General features: G+C 43.6%; 2 protein-coding genes across 2 annotated transcripts in view; one reads left to right on the top strand and one right to left on the bottom strand.

Annotated features, from left to right (window-relative positions):
* Nucleotides 1-16,998, top strand: part of SMIM13 (small integral membrane protein 13) — a 38,746-nt gene that overhangs the window by 5,317 nt on the left and 16,431 nt on the right. The gene's annotated exons all lie outside the window — the stretch shown is intronic.
* On the bottom strand, nt 1,865-9,273 carry ERVFRD-1 (endogenous retrovirus group FRD member 1, envelope). Its single transcript, NM_001305097.1, is given in 2 exon segments — nt 1,865-5,011; nt 9,112-9,273. A coding segment is annotated over 1 exon segment (1,614 nt). The 5' UTR covers nt 4,692-5,011; nt 9,112-9,273; the 3' UTR covers nt 1,865-3,077.

Raw genomic sequence — 16,998 nt, 5'->3', positions numbered from 1 at the left:
TGTTGGAGCACATTTTCTAGTAGCTTTTTAGGAAAGAATGCATGAAAAATAATTTTTTGAGCTAATGCATACCTAGAAATGTCTCTATTTGTTTATATTCTACCTTTATACTTGATTGATAATTTGAATAGGTTTTGGGGTTGCAAATGATTTTCACCCACAATTTGAGAATGGTTACCCCATTGATTTCTTGCTTCCAGGTCTGGTATTGAAAAATTTAATGCCTCTGTTTCCTTGTCGTTATACATGACTTGGTTTCTCTTTCAAGATGCTTTTTGGATAGCCTTTTTGTCATTGTATACTGAAAAGTCATAATGATGTGCCTTTGTATGTATCTCTTTCATTTTTCTAGGTGCCTTCAGTTCAGATTTTTTCCTCGTTTCTGGGGAAATTTTCTACTAGATTTGTGATTGTTTTCTCCTCTCCATTTTCTTTTTTTTTTTTTCTTTTCTCTCTGAAACTTCTGGTAGTTGTATGCTGGACCTCTTGGATTGATTCTTTAATTTTATCTTTTTATCTCCTAATTCCCTCCTCCCCCTTTCTTCTGGAGGATGTTTGGGGCTTTATCTTCTGTCTCTTAAAATGAATTTTTAGTTGTAGCTGTCCAGTTTTTAATTTCAGAACTTTGTTTTTATATGATCAGCGTTGGACCTAGGCTGATCTGTGACTGTCTGATCAAGTCACACAGCTGGCGTTGCCGCTTACTAGCTGTGTGGCCTGAGCAATGCACTCAACCTCTCTTATTTCAGCTGGTAGGTAAATTCACAAATAATTCAGGAATCCTGAGGTTCAACTGTGTTTCTGCTTATTTATCTTACATTGAGGTACTGTGACTGTAACAGAGCTGTTTCTTGCAATACCAAGTTGCAGTGAAGAGGTTTTATGGTAGGGCTTCTGAAGGAGGAGATGGAAGGAAACTCCAAATCCATCTTGGAGGGGTTTGGGGCTAGGGTTTAAGGGTTTGGAGTGGGCGGATTGATTGGTCAAAGAGCCCAGGGGTGAAGCTATGGGACAGGGAGATAAAGACACTATTCTCGTGCTGATTTGATTCCTCTGTAGGGTGTCTCTAAACTGGTCATAAACTGGTGACAGCTGTTTTACTGTAATTCCAGAACCTGAAAAATGTCTTAAGCAATTTTTTTTTTTCAGACAGAGTCTCATCTGTGGCCCAGGCTGGAGTGGAGTGGCACAATCGCCGCTCACTGCAACCTCCGCCTCCTGGGTTCAAGTGATTCTCATGCCTCAACCTCCCAAGTAGCTGGATTACAGGCATGCACCGCCACGCCCGGCTAATTTTTTGTATTTTTAGTAGAGACAAGGTTTCACTATGTTGACCAGGCTGGTCTTGAACTCCTGATCTCGTGATCCGCCCGCCTCGGCCTCCCAAAGTGCTGGGATTACAGGCGTGAACCACTGCGCCTGGCCTCATCTTAAGCAATTCTTAAAAGTCTTATGATTCTAACTCAAAAATCTTATTTTTAGGCACCATGGAGATGCAAATGGACAGTATCTAGCGTATTGTGACTTTTGGTTACAAGAAAATGGGTCAAAGTGCAGCTTGATTAAACTACATTGCTGTCCAGAATTCTCATTAACCCTGTGAGGATGACTTTAGTACAGGTGAATATATATGAATTAATTGACTTTTGAAAAATCAATTTTTAAAGATTAAATTTGGTTTTAGAAATTTAAACTATCCTTAGATTAATACAGTTTTACTTAGGATGATGTACATATTTCAAAGATAGTAGACTGAGGTAAAACGTGTTGATTACAGAAAAGTGTGAACAAATTTTGTAGGTTGTCTAGTTCATTGGTTTTCATACAATTTGCAAAGATGTGTTAAGAAATCAACTTAGGCACGTTAGCAGTTTAGAGAGTTTATTTGAGCAAAGGTAATTCATGAACAGGCAGTGCCAAACTGCAAGCAACTGTGTCTTTACTGCAGAGGTACAAGGGGGAAACTTTTATAAGGTACTCACAGAAGCAAGACAAAGAAAATACTTGGTTAAAGTAGAAAGGACCCAGTTAGAGGTTAGTTGGTGGTTTCTAATTGGTTAAGCTTAAGTTTTGTTTGGCTGTTTACACTGAGTTGAGTGTTAGTTTGCTTGGTGCTGGAACCTAAATTGTGGAACTGTTATCAGCAGCAAATCCAATGGGTCTGCAGCAAACTCCATCCTTGCCCCCCAGAGGAGAGGAGGGAATTTGGCCGGGAGGCGTAAGGTAGCCTGACAGTCCCGGGCTCAAGTTTTAGAGCAGGAGTGAAAGTTGTAGAGCAAGAACAAAAGGAAGCAAAGTGCACTTGAAGAGAGCCAAGCGGGCTACTTGAGAGATCCAGTTGCCCTGCTAGGCCCTTGACTTGGGGTTTTATACATTGGCGTGGTTCCAGGATTTCCATTTCTCCTCCTCTGGTTTTTTTTTGGGGTGGGCTGTCTGCATGCACAGTGGCCTGCCAGCACTTGGGAGGGGACGCATGTGCAGTGTGTTTACTGAAGTTGTGCACGTGTTCACTGAAGGGGTTTTTCCCTTGCCAGTCAAGCCTTCCTAAAGGAAGGTCGTATGCGACTTAAATGCCACTATTTTGCCTCTTAGGGTGCATGCTTGGGCCTATGCACCCAACTCCTGAGATTTTATCAGGAAGCGGCTGATGACCAGCTTCAGGTGTTTCCTATCTATTGGGAGCCCAGCTTTCCCTGGCGCCAGCTGCCATTCATTATTATGTTAGCGACACAGCTTAACAACTGCTTGACCATCACCTGATGGTTGCTTGACATTCCTGGTGAGGGGGCCCTCCCGTGCCCTGCTCATGTCTGACTAGCTACTTGCTTCAACATTTCCCCCCGTCAACAGTCCAAGACCCAATTATTTGGGAAAATGGACGAAGGTCAGTCTTCTTTAACTGCTTCCTGCTGACAGAGGGGCTGTAGTGGTTGTTCTGTGGGTCTTGGCCTCTTGCTAGCTGTCAGGGCAGGATGGCTCTGTGGATTGACAAAAGCCGTATCCAGCCAGATCCACAGGAGACGGGGCAGGATTTTGCCTCTGTCGTGTCCCACTAGTGAGCAGTCTAGGGGCCCTCTTTAGAAGGGTGACTCTTGAATATTGCGAGGACGGCATCTCGCACTGTTTGTCTGAAGCTTTATGGCCTGAAGGCGAGAGGAGACAAATTGAGTTATTAGATTTAGGAGACATGGACCAAAAAGGAGCAAAAGTAGGAGACTAACAAGTGGGCCTATAAAGGGGAGAACCCAAGAGAACCATTTCCAAGTTCCTTCCCAATTTAACCAACCCTGAGTGGCTCGTTCCCGTAAACTGGAGGCTTGATTTAGGAGTTGTCTGATGTTGTCTTGTACTTTTCCTGATTGATTTACCCAAAAGCAACATTTTTCATCTAAGGCCAAACAAATTCCTCCCTGTGCTGCCGTTAACATGTCTAGTCCTCGACGATTTTGGAGGACTACGGCTGCTAAAGAGTCGATTTGTTCTTGCACAGTCGTTAAGGTTTTAGCCATAGTGTCAATGTTCTTGGCTATTTCCTTTGAGAGCTGGCTGTAGGTGAAGGAAGCTTTTGTGATTCCAGCAATTCCGGTTCCCGTACCGGCTAGAATGCCAAGTCCTGCGAGAAGGGGAATGAAATGGATTGCCCTCCTCACCCTGGGCAGCTGGGAATTCCCATAGATTGGTATTGGAAGAGAGAGATTGCCAGGGGCTATGAAGATGTCCGGGGTTACATAGCCTATGGTACAAGTTCCAGTCCAGTTAGTGGGGAGGCATTGGTGAATCGACTGGCCACAAATATAAAAGGCTCCTTGAGTTTTAAGGCATGTAGAGATATGAAAATGAAATAAGGGGGTGAGGGAGGTTCCAAAAAATTCTGAGACTGCTGATATGCCCAGGTAGCTGGTGGCTATAGTCATGCCTGCTAAGACTTGGACGCAGGGTGTTTGGCTCTGGTTAGCTCCCTTGGTTTTATTTTCCCAAAAAAGAGAATTTCGAGTTTGGTCCAGTAGAACCCATTCTGCTGGAGAGCTGAGGTTGGGAATTTGCAGACATTGGTTGTAATCAGCAGGCCGAAACCAGAAATTTCGAGTTCTACATGAGCTTGGGCGTCCCTGGCAAAACTGGGTGGATTTATCTAGCAAAGTTCCCTGAGGAAAAGTAATATTTGGAGGTTTGGGGAATCTTGGTTGATGGCGGAATTGGTTGTGGGTGTATGTTTGATAAGTCTGTTGGTTAGGATCTACAGTGAAAGTAACATTACAGACTGTACTTGGAAGAGTGCCTACATTTGTTCCATTTTTCCTTTTGGCTGTAACACAAATAGGGGCTTTTCCCATTAAGTTGATATTCGTAAAGATGGGTCCGAAAATGGGAGGTTTCTGGCGGATATCAGGGAAATCTTGCTGTACCGTTGAAAGAAGGCTATTTGCAGGCGTCATCAATCCTTTCAGATTAGGGTCCCATTGGTAGGAAATATGTAATTCCGCCTCTATGCTTGTCCATTCTCTGGGCGAGGCTGGATAAGCTGTCCCTGGCGTTTCAGTGGAAGAGCTAGTACATAACCAGCAACTGGTGGAGTAAGGGGATCCTGTACTTTGGAGCAGTTGCTGAGCTTTTTCCAGTAACGGGAAATCAGGATGGCGGTAGGCTGCTAGTAAAGGCGTGAGAATGAGAACCAGCAGGAGCAGGCCCATGGTGACCTAAGAGAAACTGGTCACAAAACGAGCTGCCAATGGAACTCCTGGTGGTGTACAAGTTAGGGTTAAAATAGTGATAACAATCAGAGCAGTTGCCGATACAATTTCTAGTATCGGGATCACCTTACTTTGAGGCGAAAGGATGTTGGTGGGGCATTACTTATCTTTTTGTTTAAAGAGGAATTTTAGATCTTCCAGTGCCTCGCAAGTGTATTCTGGAGCTGAGGTTGCTGGTTCTGGCTCTGGTGTTTAAGGGCTTTTCCACGGCTTCACTTGAGTGTGATGGATCTAGCTGGCAGTCTCCAGTACTGTAATGGCTGTAGGGGTAGATAATAGAATGGTGAAGGGGCCCTTTCAGATAGGAGTTTGTTGGGAATTTGGGGTTCCATCCTTCCAGACATTAATGAGAAGTTGTGAGCCTACAGGATATAGAGGTGGGGATTTTTCCCCTTCAGATTTTGGGTTTGTTTGTAAACCATATTCCCAGAAAGCCTGCGAGAAGCCTGCTAAAGAAGAAACATAGTGGGTGACTTTGGCAGTTTCTTCAGCTAGTAATGTCAGAATATAGGAATGGCCTACCATATAAAGCCTTGAAGGGGCTTAATTGCAAGGGAGCCTTAGGGGCAACAAATCAGAAGGAAGGCTAAAGCTAAGAGGTCCACCCATGGCTGTGCTGTTTCCTCGCAGAGTTTGTTGGGGATATGTTTGGGGGTTTGGTTATTTCTTTCCACTTTTCCTGAAGATTACTGTCTCCTGGCAGAGTGAAGCTTTATGTCCAGGGCACTACTAACCTGTTGAGTTAACTGGGAAGTGAAGGATGGACCTTTGTCACTCTGCAATGACCTGGGTTGCCTGAACTGAGGAATGAGTTCTTTTAGGAGGAATTTAGCTACCTCCTGTGCCTTTTCAGTCCTTGTGAGGCAGGCTTCTACCCATCCTGTGAAGGTGTCTACACAGAGCAAGAGGTACTTACACTTGCGGTGTGCAGGAAGCTGAGTGAAGTCCATCTGTCGGTCCTCTGCAGGGTATGTACCTCTCCTTTTACTGATGGAGAGGGCTTCCCCGTATGGGGATTATTTATAGTGCACAAAGTGCAGGCTTGACAAACCTGTTGAATAGTTTTATTTACTCCTGAACACCCATTTACAAATTTGCCCTAGACTGTCTTTTCTAAAGTGGCAGGAGTCCTGTAAACTCTTGATGATTTCCATTGGGAGGTTTTAGGTAGATGGAGAAGTTCTCCCAAGCTATACCATCCATTGGTTTCATTTCAATACCCATGTTGGGTGGCCCAATCTGTTTCTTCCTTAGTGTATTGGAGAGAGAGCAGTTGCATTGGAGAGAGAGAGGAGCAAGGCCCCCATGAAGGTATCTTTTGAGATGCCTGTCTCTTTAGCTGTTTAGTCAGCTAACCTGTTTCCCCATGTGATTTCATCAGAGTCCCTTTGGTGTCCTTTACTGTGCACTATTGCCAGTTCCTGGGGCAAATGAACAGCCTCCAATAGCTCTAAGATTTGAGGCCCATACTTAATTTGAGTATCTGGAGCTGTTAGGTACACCCTCTCCTTCCAGATAGCCGTGTGGGTGTGAAGCACCAGAAATGTGTATTTGGAATCTGTATATACTCTTTGTCTTTCCCCTAGTTTAGGACTTTGGTCAGCGCAGTGAGTTTAGCTAGTTGCACAGAGATCCCCAGGGACAGAGCTTTAGTCTTCCTGGCTGGCATAAATTTGGTTAAGCATCTCACAACACAAATGTGGTGTTGTGGTCTCCTGGTAGTGGCAGTAAGGAAACTGGGTTAAGGGTGGAACACTGCTCAACCATTACCTATGGGTTTTCTAACAATGTTTTTGAAATTTTTCAGTGAGAAGCTGAAATCCCTTTTTGGCCTTCAGCTGAAGAGGAAACTGCCTTCTACAAGGATAGCTAGAAGGATTCTTGAGCTGAATTACTATAGGCATTGCTGTTATGGCCTTTCCTGTTATTCCTGAGGCCCAGACCTCTGGATGAATGGAAAGGTCTGTGAGCAGTTCATCCTTGTGTATGGTTTCCTTGAGGCATAAGATTGCATTTGAAAAAAGGGGTGTTGGCCCTGGAGGAAAGGTTAACGGAGCCCCTAGTCTGAACAAAATATCCCTACCCAAAAGGTGTGTAGGGTATTCTGGCATCACTAAAAATGAATGAGACAAGATGGTTTTCCCCCACGGGCAGCACAGAGGAGGAGTAAACCTCCAGGTTATGGGCACTTCCTATTCTCCCAGGAGGATAATTGCCTGGGAAAAGAGGTAAGCACTGAGCAGGCAGCCCTCATGTCCAAAAGAAAACTTACAGTCCATGAAGACCAGTACATAGGGGATTTCTGTCCATTTTCCCTGGTGGTAGCAAAACAAATCTAGTTGGTGGATCATATTTAAGTTCGTCTTCCGTTTTCTGGCCAAGATTCCTGGTCCTAGCGCTTTTATTCAAGCCAGGCTGTGTTACAGAAAAAAGCCTTTTCCTTTTTAGGGTTTGGGAGTCAAACTTTTCCCAGTTCTTGAAGATGTATCTGAGTAGTGTGTCCTGTGGTATGGAGACTCGATTACCCATCCACAAAGAGAGAATAGAGGAGAGAAGGGAAAAAGAAGGCAACCCCTCCAATTTCCCTACTGTCTTTTTCCTGAACTTACAGCATACCAGAGTGGGTAGGGCGTTACCTCATTCATCCATTTTTCCTTTGCGTCTGGCAGTGTCCCCCATTCATCCTAGGGGTTCCAGAATGAACCGGTACTTACCAGGTACCCCTAACCTTGGTCCCATCTTGTTTTATGGAGGCACAATTACCCGTTTGCAAAGAAAGAGGCGAGAAGAGGGTGTCTCCCCTTGTTCTCTTAGTCCTGTGCCTATGGCAGATCACAATGAACAGGGTGCCCCCCCGCAATTCATCCAAGGGGTTCTGGAATGAGCCAGTGTTAACTGGGTACCCCTACCCTGGTCCCATCCCATTTCTGGACCAGCCTTCATCTGTGCTGCAGTGGTAACCTGTTTTGTGTTTGTAGCCTGGAACTAGTCTTCATCTCTGTTCTATGGGTACTTTGGTCTCTTGCATCTGCCTCCTTGGGCCGTCCTATATCCATGTCTCCATGACCTTATAGTGACTCTTGTTCAGAGCATTCTAGCAACAAAATGATTGTCTCTTTTCTCAGATTCACATTTCCCATGTTCTTTAATTAGACGAGAAGCCTGTTTTTCTGCCAATTGCTGCAAGGGGGCTGGCCTTCCCTCCCTTCAAATATAACTTTGAAGGTCCTGATACATACTGAGAAGGGCATGGAGGTGATGAGAGGATTGGAGGAAAATTTGTATTTGGGATTCTTCATCCTCCCAGGGTAACATGCAGAACAAATGCTTAAATAGATAGAACAATCCTTCTGCTACAGGGGGAAGCGGGAGGAAGCAAGAGGAATACTCATGGAAAGCATTCATATGCTTGCAGAAACAGCAGCCCTTGGATTTGAGAGCGCAATGTTTATTTGCCCTCTTGACGTAAAGGAGGAACCTCTGGAGGACTTGGTGTTTGGGATAAGGGCCTGCAAATGGCAGAGAAAGAATATTCTGTCCTCCCAAAGGGTGCTAACTCAACAAAAAAGCTAGTGGGTGGGGTCCTTAAGGGCCACAGAGTGAGGTCCTATGCAAGCAAGCAAACCACTTCAAAAGCCAGTGAAAAACATGGCCCTGGAGCATCACAGGGGTGAAAAGCATATGGTAAGTCAAGGAGCTGGCAGAGCTGAGGTTCTGGTTAGTGTCTGTCCCAGCAGTGAGCCAACAGACAGGGAAAGGGTTGGAGGTCATCCGAACTGGTGGGGTAACAAGTATAAATATCAAGGGACATCCATAAGGGAGCCCATCTCTTGGCTAACACAGCAAGAGCTGCAGGTGCATGAGTAAGAAACAGGGAGTGTGGGTTTAAGGCAGAGAAGAAAGTTGCAGGGCATGCAAAGTAAGAACGGAGAAAAGGCAGACTTACCCCCAAGGCAGTTGGTCCAATGGGTGTGCAAGGTCATTTTGGAATACATACAGAGAAAGGAGAATAGGTGGTGCTGGGTTTTTGGGAAAGAGCTGATTTTAGTTGAAAAAGCAGAGGAAACCCCAGATACTACATGGTGGTAGGTTTTAGCCCTACCACTCTCATCAGCCTCCTGTCCAGGGGGGTCATTAGTGTCTCAGGTCTACTCAGTGCAGACTCCAAGGTCCTTCCCACCCCTGCAAGCCATCCTTCAGGGTGAGCAGAGAGAGCAGCCAGGGGGAGCAGAGCCACTGTGGCTGAGAGGAATCGTTCTAGGGGTTGGTTAGTAAGCAGGAGAGTGCAAGAGAAGAAGGAAACCACATATGAGGGTTGAACGCCTCCAGCCAAAGAAGGCAAGGAGTAGAGATGTCTTACCATTAGAGAAGGTATCCGAGTCACTGCACCACTTGAGAGATCCAACTGCCCTGTTCAGCCCTTGACTTGGGGTTTTATACATCAGCATGGTTCCGGGGTTTCCGTTTCTGCTCCTTGGATTTTTGTCTTGGGATGGGCTGTCTGCATGTGCAGTGGCCTGTCAACACTTGGGAGGAGCCACATGTGCATGTGTTTACTGAAGTTGTACGCATGCTTTCTTGAGACATTTTTCCCTTATCAGTCAAGTGTTCCTAGAGGAAGGTCATATACTGGTTAAACTCTGTCATTTTGCTTCTTAGTGCGCATGCTTGAGCCCACTTGCCCAGCTTCGGAGATCTTATCAGGAAGTTGCTGATCACCAGCTTCCGGTGTTTTCCTCTCTTTTTGGGAGACTGTCTTTCCCTTGTACTGGCCTCGACCCATTATTATTATTTTAGAGAAACAGTGTAACAACCGCCTGATCATCACCTGATGATCACCTGACATTCCTGAGGTGGGGGCCCTCTCTTGCCCTGCTCATGTCTGCTTGACTACCTACTCTAACAGAACCAGCTTAACCTAATGGCCTCCTGATTGAACTGCTTTCTTTTCTTTTTTTTTTTTTTTGGAAACATTCTCACTCTGTCTCCCAGGCTGGAGTGCAGTGGTGCAATCTTGACTCACTGCAACCTCCATCTCCCGGGTTCAAGTGATTCTTGTGCCTCAGACTCCTGAATAGCTGGAATTACAGGTGTGCACCACCATGCCCAGCTAATTATTGTATTTTTAGTAGAGACCAGATTTCACCATGGTGGCCAGGCTGATCTGGAACTCCTGACCTCAAGTGATCTGCTGTCCTTGGCCTCCCAAAATGCTGGGATTACAGGCATGAGCCACTGCACCTGGCCCAAACTGCTTTCCATAAACATAAATTTACCTTTCTAATGTAAATTGAATCATACAACATGCTTTTTATGTTTGACTTCTTTCTTCCAGCATAATGCTTTTGAAATCTATTTGTGTTGTGTATATCAGTAATACATTCTTTTTTATTGCTGAAAGAGTATTCTGTTGTGTAGATATACCACAATTTGTTTATCCATTTACTCATTGATGGACATTAAAGTGGTTTCCAGTTTTTAGCTGTTATTATTATTATTATTGTTATTTTATTTATTTATTTATTTCGAGATGGGGTCTTGCTCTGTTGCCCAGGCTGGAGTGCAGTGGTATAATCTTGGCTCACTGCAACTTTTGCCTCCCGGATTCAAGCCATTCTCCTGCCTCAGCCTCCCAAGTAGCTGGTATTATAGGCGCCTGCCACCATGCCTGGTTTTTTTTTTTTTTTTTTTTTTTTCAGTAGAGACAGGGTTTCACCATGTTGGCCAGGCTGGTCTCGAACTCCTGACCTCAAGTAATCCACCCGCCTAGGCCTCCCAAAGTGCTGGGATTACAGGCATGAGCCTGTAGTAATATTAGTGGTAGTTAGTAGTATTATTAACATTCAATTGCAAATCTTGGTGTAGACATATGTTTTCATTTCTCTTGAGTAGCTTTATAAGAAACTGCCAAACATTTGCATTGCCAACAGTCGTGTGAGAATTTGTTACTCCGCATCCATCACCAATGTTTGATGCTATTGTCTGTTTTTAATTTAGCCATTCTAGAGGATGGGTATTATACTTTTGATTTTTGTTTCCTTAATGACTAATTATTTTGAGCATCTTTTATATGTTTTTTTTTTTTTTTTTGAGACGGAGTCTCGCTCTGTCGCCCAGGCTGGAGCGCAGTGGCCGGATCTCAGCTCACTGCAAGCTCCGCCTCCCGGGTTTACGCCATTCTCCTGCCTCAGCCTCCCCAGTAGCTGGGACTCCAGGCACCCGCCACCTCGCCCGGCTAGTTTTTTGTATTTTTTAGTAGACACGGGGTTTCACCGTGTTAGCCAGGATGGTCTCGATCTCCTGACCTCGTGATCCGCCCGTCTCGGCCTCCCAAAGCGCTGGGATTACAGGCTTGAGCCACCGCGCCCGGCCAGCATCTTTTATATGTTATTTGCCATTCTTTCTACCTTCTGTGTAAATCATCTGTACAAGTTTTTTCTATTCATTTAAAAAATTGTGTTACTTGTCTTTTATCAAGTTGTAAACAATTCTTTATTCTGGATACAAGTTTGTTTTGTTTGTTTTGTTTTTATTCTATCTGTCTTGCAAGTATTTTCTTCTATTCTGTAGCTTGTCTTTTTATTTTTATTTTTTTGAGACAGAGTCTTGCTTTGTTGCCCAGGCTGGAGTGCAGTGGCACAATCTTGGCTCACTGCACCCCCCACCTCCCAGGTTCAAGCGATTGCCCTGTTTCAGTCTCCCCAGTAGCTGGGAATTACAGGCATGTGCCACTGTGCCTGGCTAATTTTTGTACTTTTAGTAGAGGCAGGGTTTCACCATGGTGGTCAGGCTGGTCTTGAACTTCTGATCTCAGGTGGTCCACCCGCCTTGGCCTCCCAAAGTGCTGGGATTACAGGTGTGAGCCACTGCACCCGGCTGCCTTTTTATTTTTAAATGTCATTTGTTTTGTGTTGTTATTGTTTGGTAAGTGCTGCTTATCAAGTTTTTAAGGTATGACATATAAAGTTTTTCTTTTTTCTTTTTTTTTTTTGAGACAGAGTCTCACTCTGTCACCCAGGCTGGAGTGCAATGACGCGATCTTGGCTCACTGCAACCTCTGCCTCCTGGATTCAAGTGATTCTCCTGCCTCAGCCTCCCAAGTAGCTGGGATTACAGGTGCGCACCACCACGCCTGGCTAATTTTTGTATTTTTAGTAGAGATGGGATTTCACCATGTCAGCCAGGCTCATCTCCAACTCCTTATCTCAAGTGATCTACCTGCCTTAGCCTCCCAAAGTGTTGGGATTACAGGCAGTTGAAGGTAGTTTTACCTTTTCTTCCCAGTGTGTACATTTGTCTTTTAGCTTTTGCCTCATTGTGCTGGCTAGCGCCTTACAATGTTGCAAGAAAGGAGTGAGAGCAAACCTTACCCCCGATCTTTTGGAGTAAAACATTTAGCTTTATACCATTAAATGAGTTATTAGCTGTAGGATTTTAATAGATATTCTTTATCAAGTTTAGGAAGAAAACTTCCCCTCTGTTTCTACTTTGTGGAGATTTTTCTTTTTTTAAAAAATCAGGAGTGGATATTGGATTTTTTTTTTTTTTTTTTTAATGATTTTTCTGTATTGAGATGGTCATGTACTTTTTCTCTTTTCCTTTTTTTTTGTGACGGAGTCTTGCTCTGTCGCCCGGGCTGGAATGCGGTGGTATGATCTCAGCTCACTGCAACCTCCTCCTCCCAGGCTCAAGTGATTCTCATGCCTTAGCCTCCTAAGTAGCTGGGATTACAGGCGTGTACCAGCATACCCAGCTGATTTTTGTATTTTTAGTAGAGACGGGGTTTCACCGTGTTGATCAGGCTTGTCTTGAACTCCTGACCTCAAGCCATCTACCCACCTCAGCCTCCCAAAGTGTTGGCATTGCAGGCATGAGCTACCACGCCCGGCTGTATTTTTTCTCTTTTAAGTCTGTTAATATGATGGATTATGTTGCATTTCGAACGTTAAAGAACCCATTCCTCAGATAAACCTGCTTTGGTCATGACATGTTATCCGTTTTCTATACTGTAGGAATTAATTTAGTAAGCATTTAAGATTTTTCTGTTTATATTCATGAGAAATACTTGTGGTTTTCTTAAACACCCTTGTCTGGTTTTGTCATAGTGTTAATGTCATAGTGTTAATGTCATAGTGTTAATGCAGACCTTATTACATGAGTTGGGCACTGTTCCTTTCTTTTTGGATTTTTGGAGGCATTTACGTACAATTGGCATATTGGTTTTCTATTGCTACATAACAAATTCCCACAAATTTAGGAGCTTAAGACAACACACAGTTGTTAGGTACCAGTTTCTATGGATCAGGAGTCTCCACCTGGCTTAGCTGGGTCCTCTGCTCCTAAGGCTGCAGTCAGGGCCTGACTGCGTTCCTTTCTGGAGCTTGGGTTCCTCCTTCAAGCTTATGTGGTTGTTGGCAGGATTTGGTTCCTTGTGACTGAGGACTCAAGTTGGCTTACCTCTTCATGCCAGTTGAATCTCTGACACCAGGGAGGGTCCCAATCCCTCTTTAAGGTTTTTACCTAATTGAGTCAGGCCCACCCAAGGTAATTTCACTTTTGAATAACTAAAAAATCAACTGATTGAGACCTTAATTGTAGTTTCAAAATCCCTTTGTCTTTACCAAATAACATAACCTAATAAAGGGAGTAACTATCCCATTACCTTTGCCATGTTCTGTCTTGTCTTGTCTTTTCTTTTCTTTTCTTTTTTTTTTTTTTGACAGAATTTCACTTTTGTTGCCCAGGCTGGAGTGCAATGGCTTGATCTTGGCTCACTGCAACCTCCGCCTCCTGGGTTCAAGCGATTCTCCTGCCTCAGCCTCCCGAGTAGCTGGGATTACAAGCATGGGCCACCACGCCTGGCTAATTTTCTTGTATTTTTAGTGGAGATGGGGTTTCTCCATGTTGGTCAGGCTGGTCTCAAACTCCCGACCTCAGGTGATCTGCCCGCCTCGGCCTCCTAAAGTGCTGAGATTACAGGCGTGAGCCACCATGGCCGGCCTCCCTCCCTCCATCCCTCCCTTCCTTCCCTTTTTTCTTTTTTTGGACAGAGTATTACTCTGTCACCCGGGCTGGAGTACAGTGGTGTGGTCTCTGCCCACTGCAACCTCTGCCTCCCAGGTTCAAGCGATTCTCGTGCCTCAGCCTCCCAAGTAGCTGCTACAGGCATGCGCTACCACGCCCAGCTAATTCTTTATTTTACTTTATTTTATTTTGCTAGAGATGGGGTTTCGTCATGTTGGCCAGGCTGGTCTCAAACTCTGGGCCTCAGGTGATCCGCCCGCGTCAGCTTCTCAAAGTACTGGGATTATAGGCATGAGCCACTGCTCCTGGCCAGCTTTGCCATGTTCTGTTGGTTAGAAGCAGATCAGTTTCTACCCACTCTCAAGAGGAGGAGTCATATAAAGATTAAACAAAGGATTGACTCATTGGGATTACTAGAGTGTGTCTGTCACATTTGACATAATTTCTTTTGCAAATGTTTGGTAGAATTCATCTGGGCTGGGCCTTTTCTTTTTGGAAAGATTTTCAACTACGAATTGAGTTTCTTTATTAGATATTTGGCTATTCCACTTACCTGTTTCTTCTTGAATGAACTTTCATAGTTAGTGTTTTTCAGGCACTGTGTCTGTTTACTCTGAATTGTATAATTTACAGGGATAAAGTTTATAATATTTCTTAATTAGCCTTTTAACACCTGTAGGATCTGATATTGGTTATTCGTGTCCTTTCTTGTTTGTAACTGGCCTGACTAGTGGTTTATAAATTTTATTGATCTTTTTCCAAGAACCACCTTTGGTTTGATATTTTTCTCCCTATTGCTTGTCCATATTCTGTTTCTTTGGTTTATACATATATCTACATATCTTTCCTTCTGCTTATTTTGAGTTTAATTTGTACTTCTTTTTCAAGTTTCTTATGGGGAAAGCTTGGGTTATTGATTTTAGACTTTTCTTATTTTTAAGAAAGTAGATATTTAATGATAATTGTTTCTTTTTCTTTTTTTTTTTTGAGACGTAATCTTGCTCTGTCGCCAGGCTGGAGTGCAGTGGCGCGATCTCGGCTCACTGCAACCTCCGCCTCCTGGGTTCAAGCGATTTTCCTGCCTCGGTCTCCTGAGTAGCTGGGACTGCAGATGCCTGTCACCACGTCCAGCTAATTTTTGTATTTTTAGTAGAGATGGGGTTTCACCATGTGGCCAGGATGGTATCGATCTCTTGACCTCATGGTCCGCCTGCCTTGGTCTCCCAAGGTGTTGGGATTTCAGGCGTGAGCCACCGTGCCTGGCTGACATTTAATAATTGTTTCTAAGTATTGATTTTTGACTTTTAAATTTTTATTCAATTCAAGATATTTTCTAATTTCACTTGTGATTTCTCCCTGGAACCATGGCTTATTTAGAAGTATGTTGTTAAATTTTGAATGTTTGTTCTTTTCCATATATTTTGTTTTCAGTTTCTAATTTGACTTTTTTATGGTCACACAATGTATTTTGTATGATAAAATTTCGGAGGGTTTACTTTTACATTTAATGGGACTTATTTTATGATATAGAATATGGTTTATCTTGTTTTTTTCTTTTTTTCTTTTTAAGACAGGGTCTCTCTCTGTCACCCAGCTGGAGTGCAGTCACAAGATCTCCACTCACTGCAATCTCCGCCTCCCAGGTTCAAGCGATTCTTGTGCCTCAGCCTCGCAAGTGACTGGGATTGGACACCCGGCAAATTTTTGTGTTTTTAATAGAGATGGAGTTTCACCATGTTGGCCAGGCTGGTCTCGAACTCCTGACCTCAGGTCATCTGCCCACCTCAGCCCTCTAAAGTGGTGGGATTACAGGCATGAACCACCACCCCTGGCCAGTATATGGTTTGTCTTTGTGAACATCCCATATATAATTGAAAAGAATGTTTTTTCTGCTATTGATTGAAATGTTCTATATATCTCAGATCAGTTTGGTTGAGGGTTGTTTGGTACTTTTGTGAAAGGGCACCAGCAGCTTTTGCCATACAGTAGCTACTATATTATATGGTAGGACTCTTCAGGGCAAACATTGAACTCTGTAATGGATCAATTGGTCAAATTAATTAAATCTTGGTAGTTTTGGGGGTGGGGTTGGGACAGGGAGAATAAAAGTTGATTTGTTTTGAGTATCTACTTTGTGCCAGGTGCTGTTTTAAGGCATAGTGAACACACTGGAAAACTGATTAAAGCATACATTTCCTTTCCTTAAGAAACTTGTGTCTCATAGGGAAGGTGATCAATAGTATGGAGGATGGAAGTGAGCATGAGGTGCTAAAGCAATTACCCAAAATAGGTTATATTGAAGTAATAGTATTGTAGAATGATCTAAAAATTATATATTCGTAATGCTTAAATTTCTGTTACAGCGGTAGTAGTCTCATGTCTGTATTGTTTGCCTTAGAGGGGAGGAGGTTGGAGCCTATGAGATAGTAACAGTGCTAATATTTGATGAGTATTATGTTTTAGGCATTCATTTTATCTTGTTAAATGTATTAACTTTTAATTACCGCATACCCTTTGAGAATGGGTACTGTTACTCACATTTTATAGAACAGAAAACTGAAGCATGTAGAGGTTAACTTGCCAAAGTCAGAAATAAGTCATTGAGTTTTAGGATTCATGGAAGAACATTGTGGTCTAACATGCCTCTGAGATATAAGAAATTATGGTGACAATCCAGTTGATAGATACAAGGATGTGATCTAGGATAGAGAATGGCACTAGGAATGTAGAGAAGGAAACAGATAGGGTTCATTAAAATAAAATCTGCAGCACTGGGATAAGATAAAGTGGGAACAAAATGCTGAAGAGGAACTCTTTTCTGCCTTAGAGATGGGGAGAGAAAATATAGTTCCCCCAAAGAGCTGTTGGATGGAGACAGACAGCAGACACGTGTGCGTGTGCTCTCTCTCTCTCTCTCTCAACCTCTCTCAACCTCTCACTCACTTGCTGTTTTTGAGATGTCTTCAAACTAGCCAGGTAGAAATTCCCTCTTGAGGTTCAGGAAAGGTGGAAAGTGTGGATGAAAATTTGGTCCTCATCGTCTGTAATAACGATGATATTTGGATCCATGGCAGTGTTGTGATCACCAGAAGAAGAGAACAGAAAGAGAGAAGAGATTTTTAAAGGCAACTTGAAATGTCTTATGATTATTGGATAGAAAGGCTTTGGATTTATAGGTACTATGGCTCAAATTTGTGTTGATTTGTAGTGGCAACTCCAGGGG

This window comes from Rhinopithecus roxellana, chromosome 4, assembly GCF_007565055.1.
Source record: "Rhinopithecus roxellana isolate Shanxi Qingling chromosome 4, ASM756505v1, whole genome shotgun sequence".
In the NCBI taxonomy this organism is placed as follows: Eukaryota; Metazoa; Chordata; class Mammalia; order Primates; family Cercopithecidae; genus Rhinopithecus; species Rhinopithecus roxellana.
This window is presented reverse-complemented; position numbering and strand designations above follow the sequence as displayed.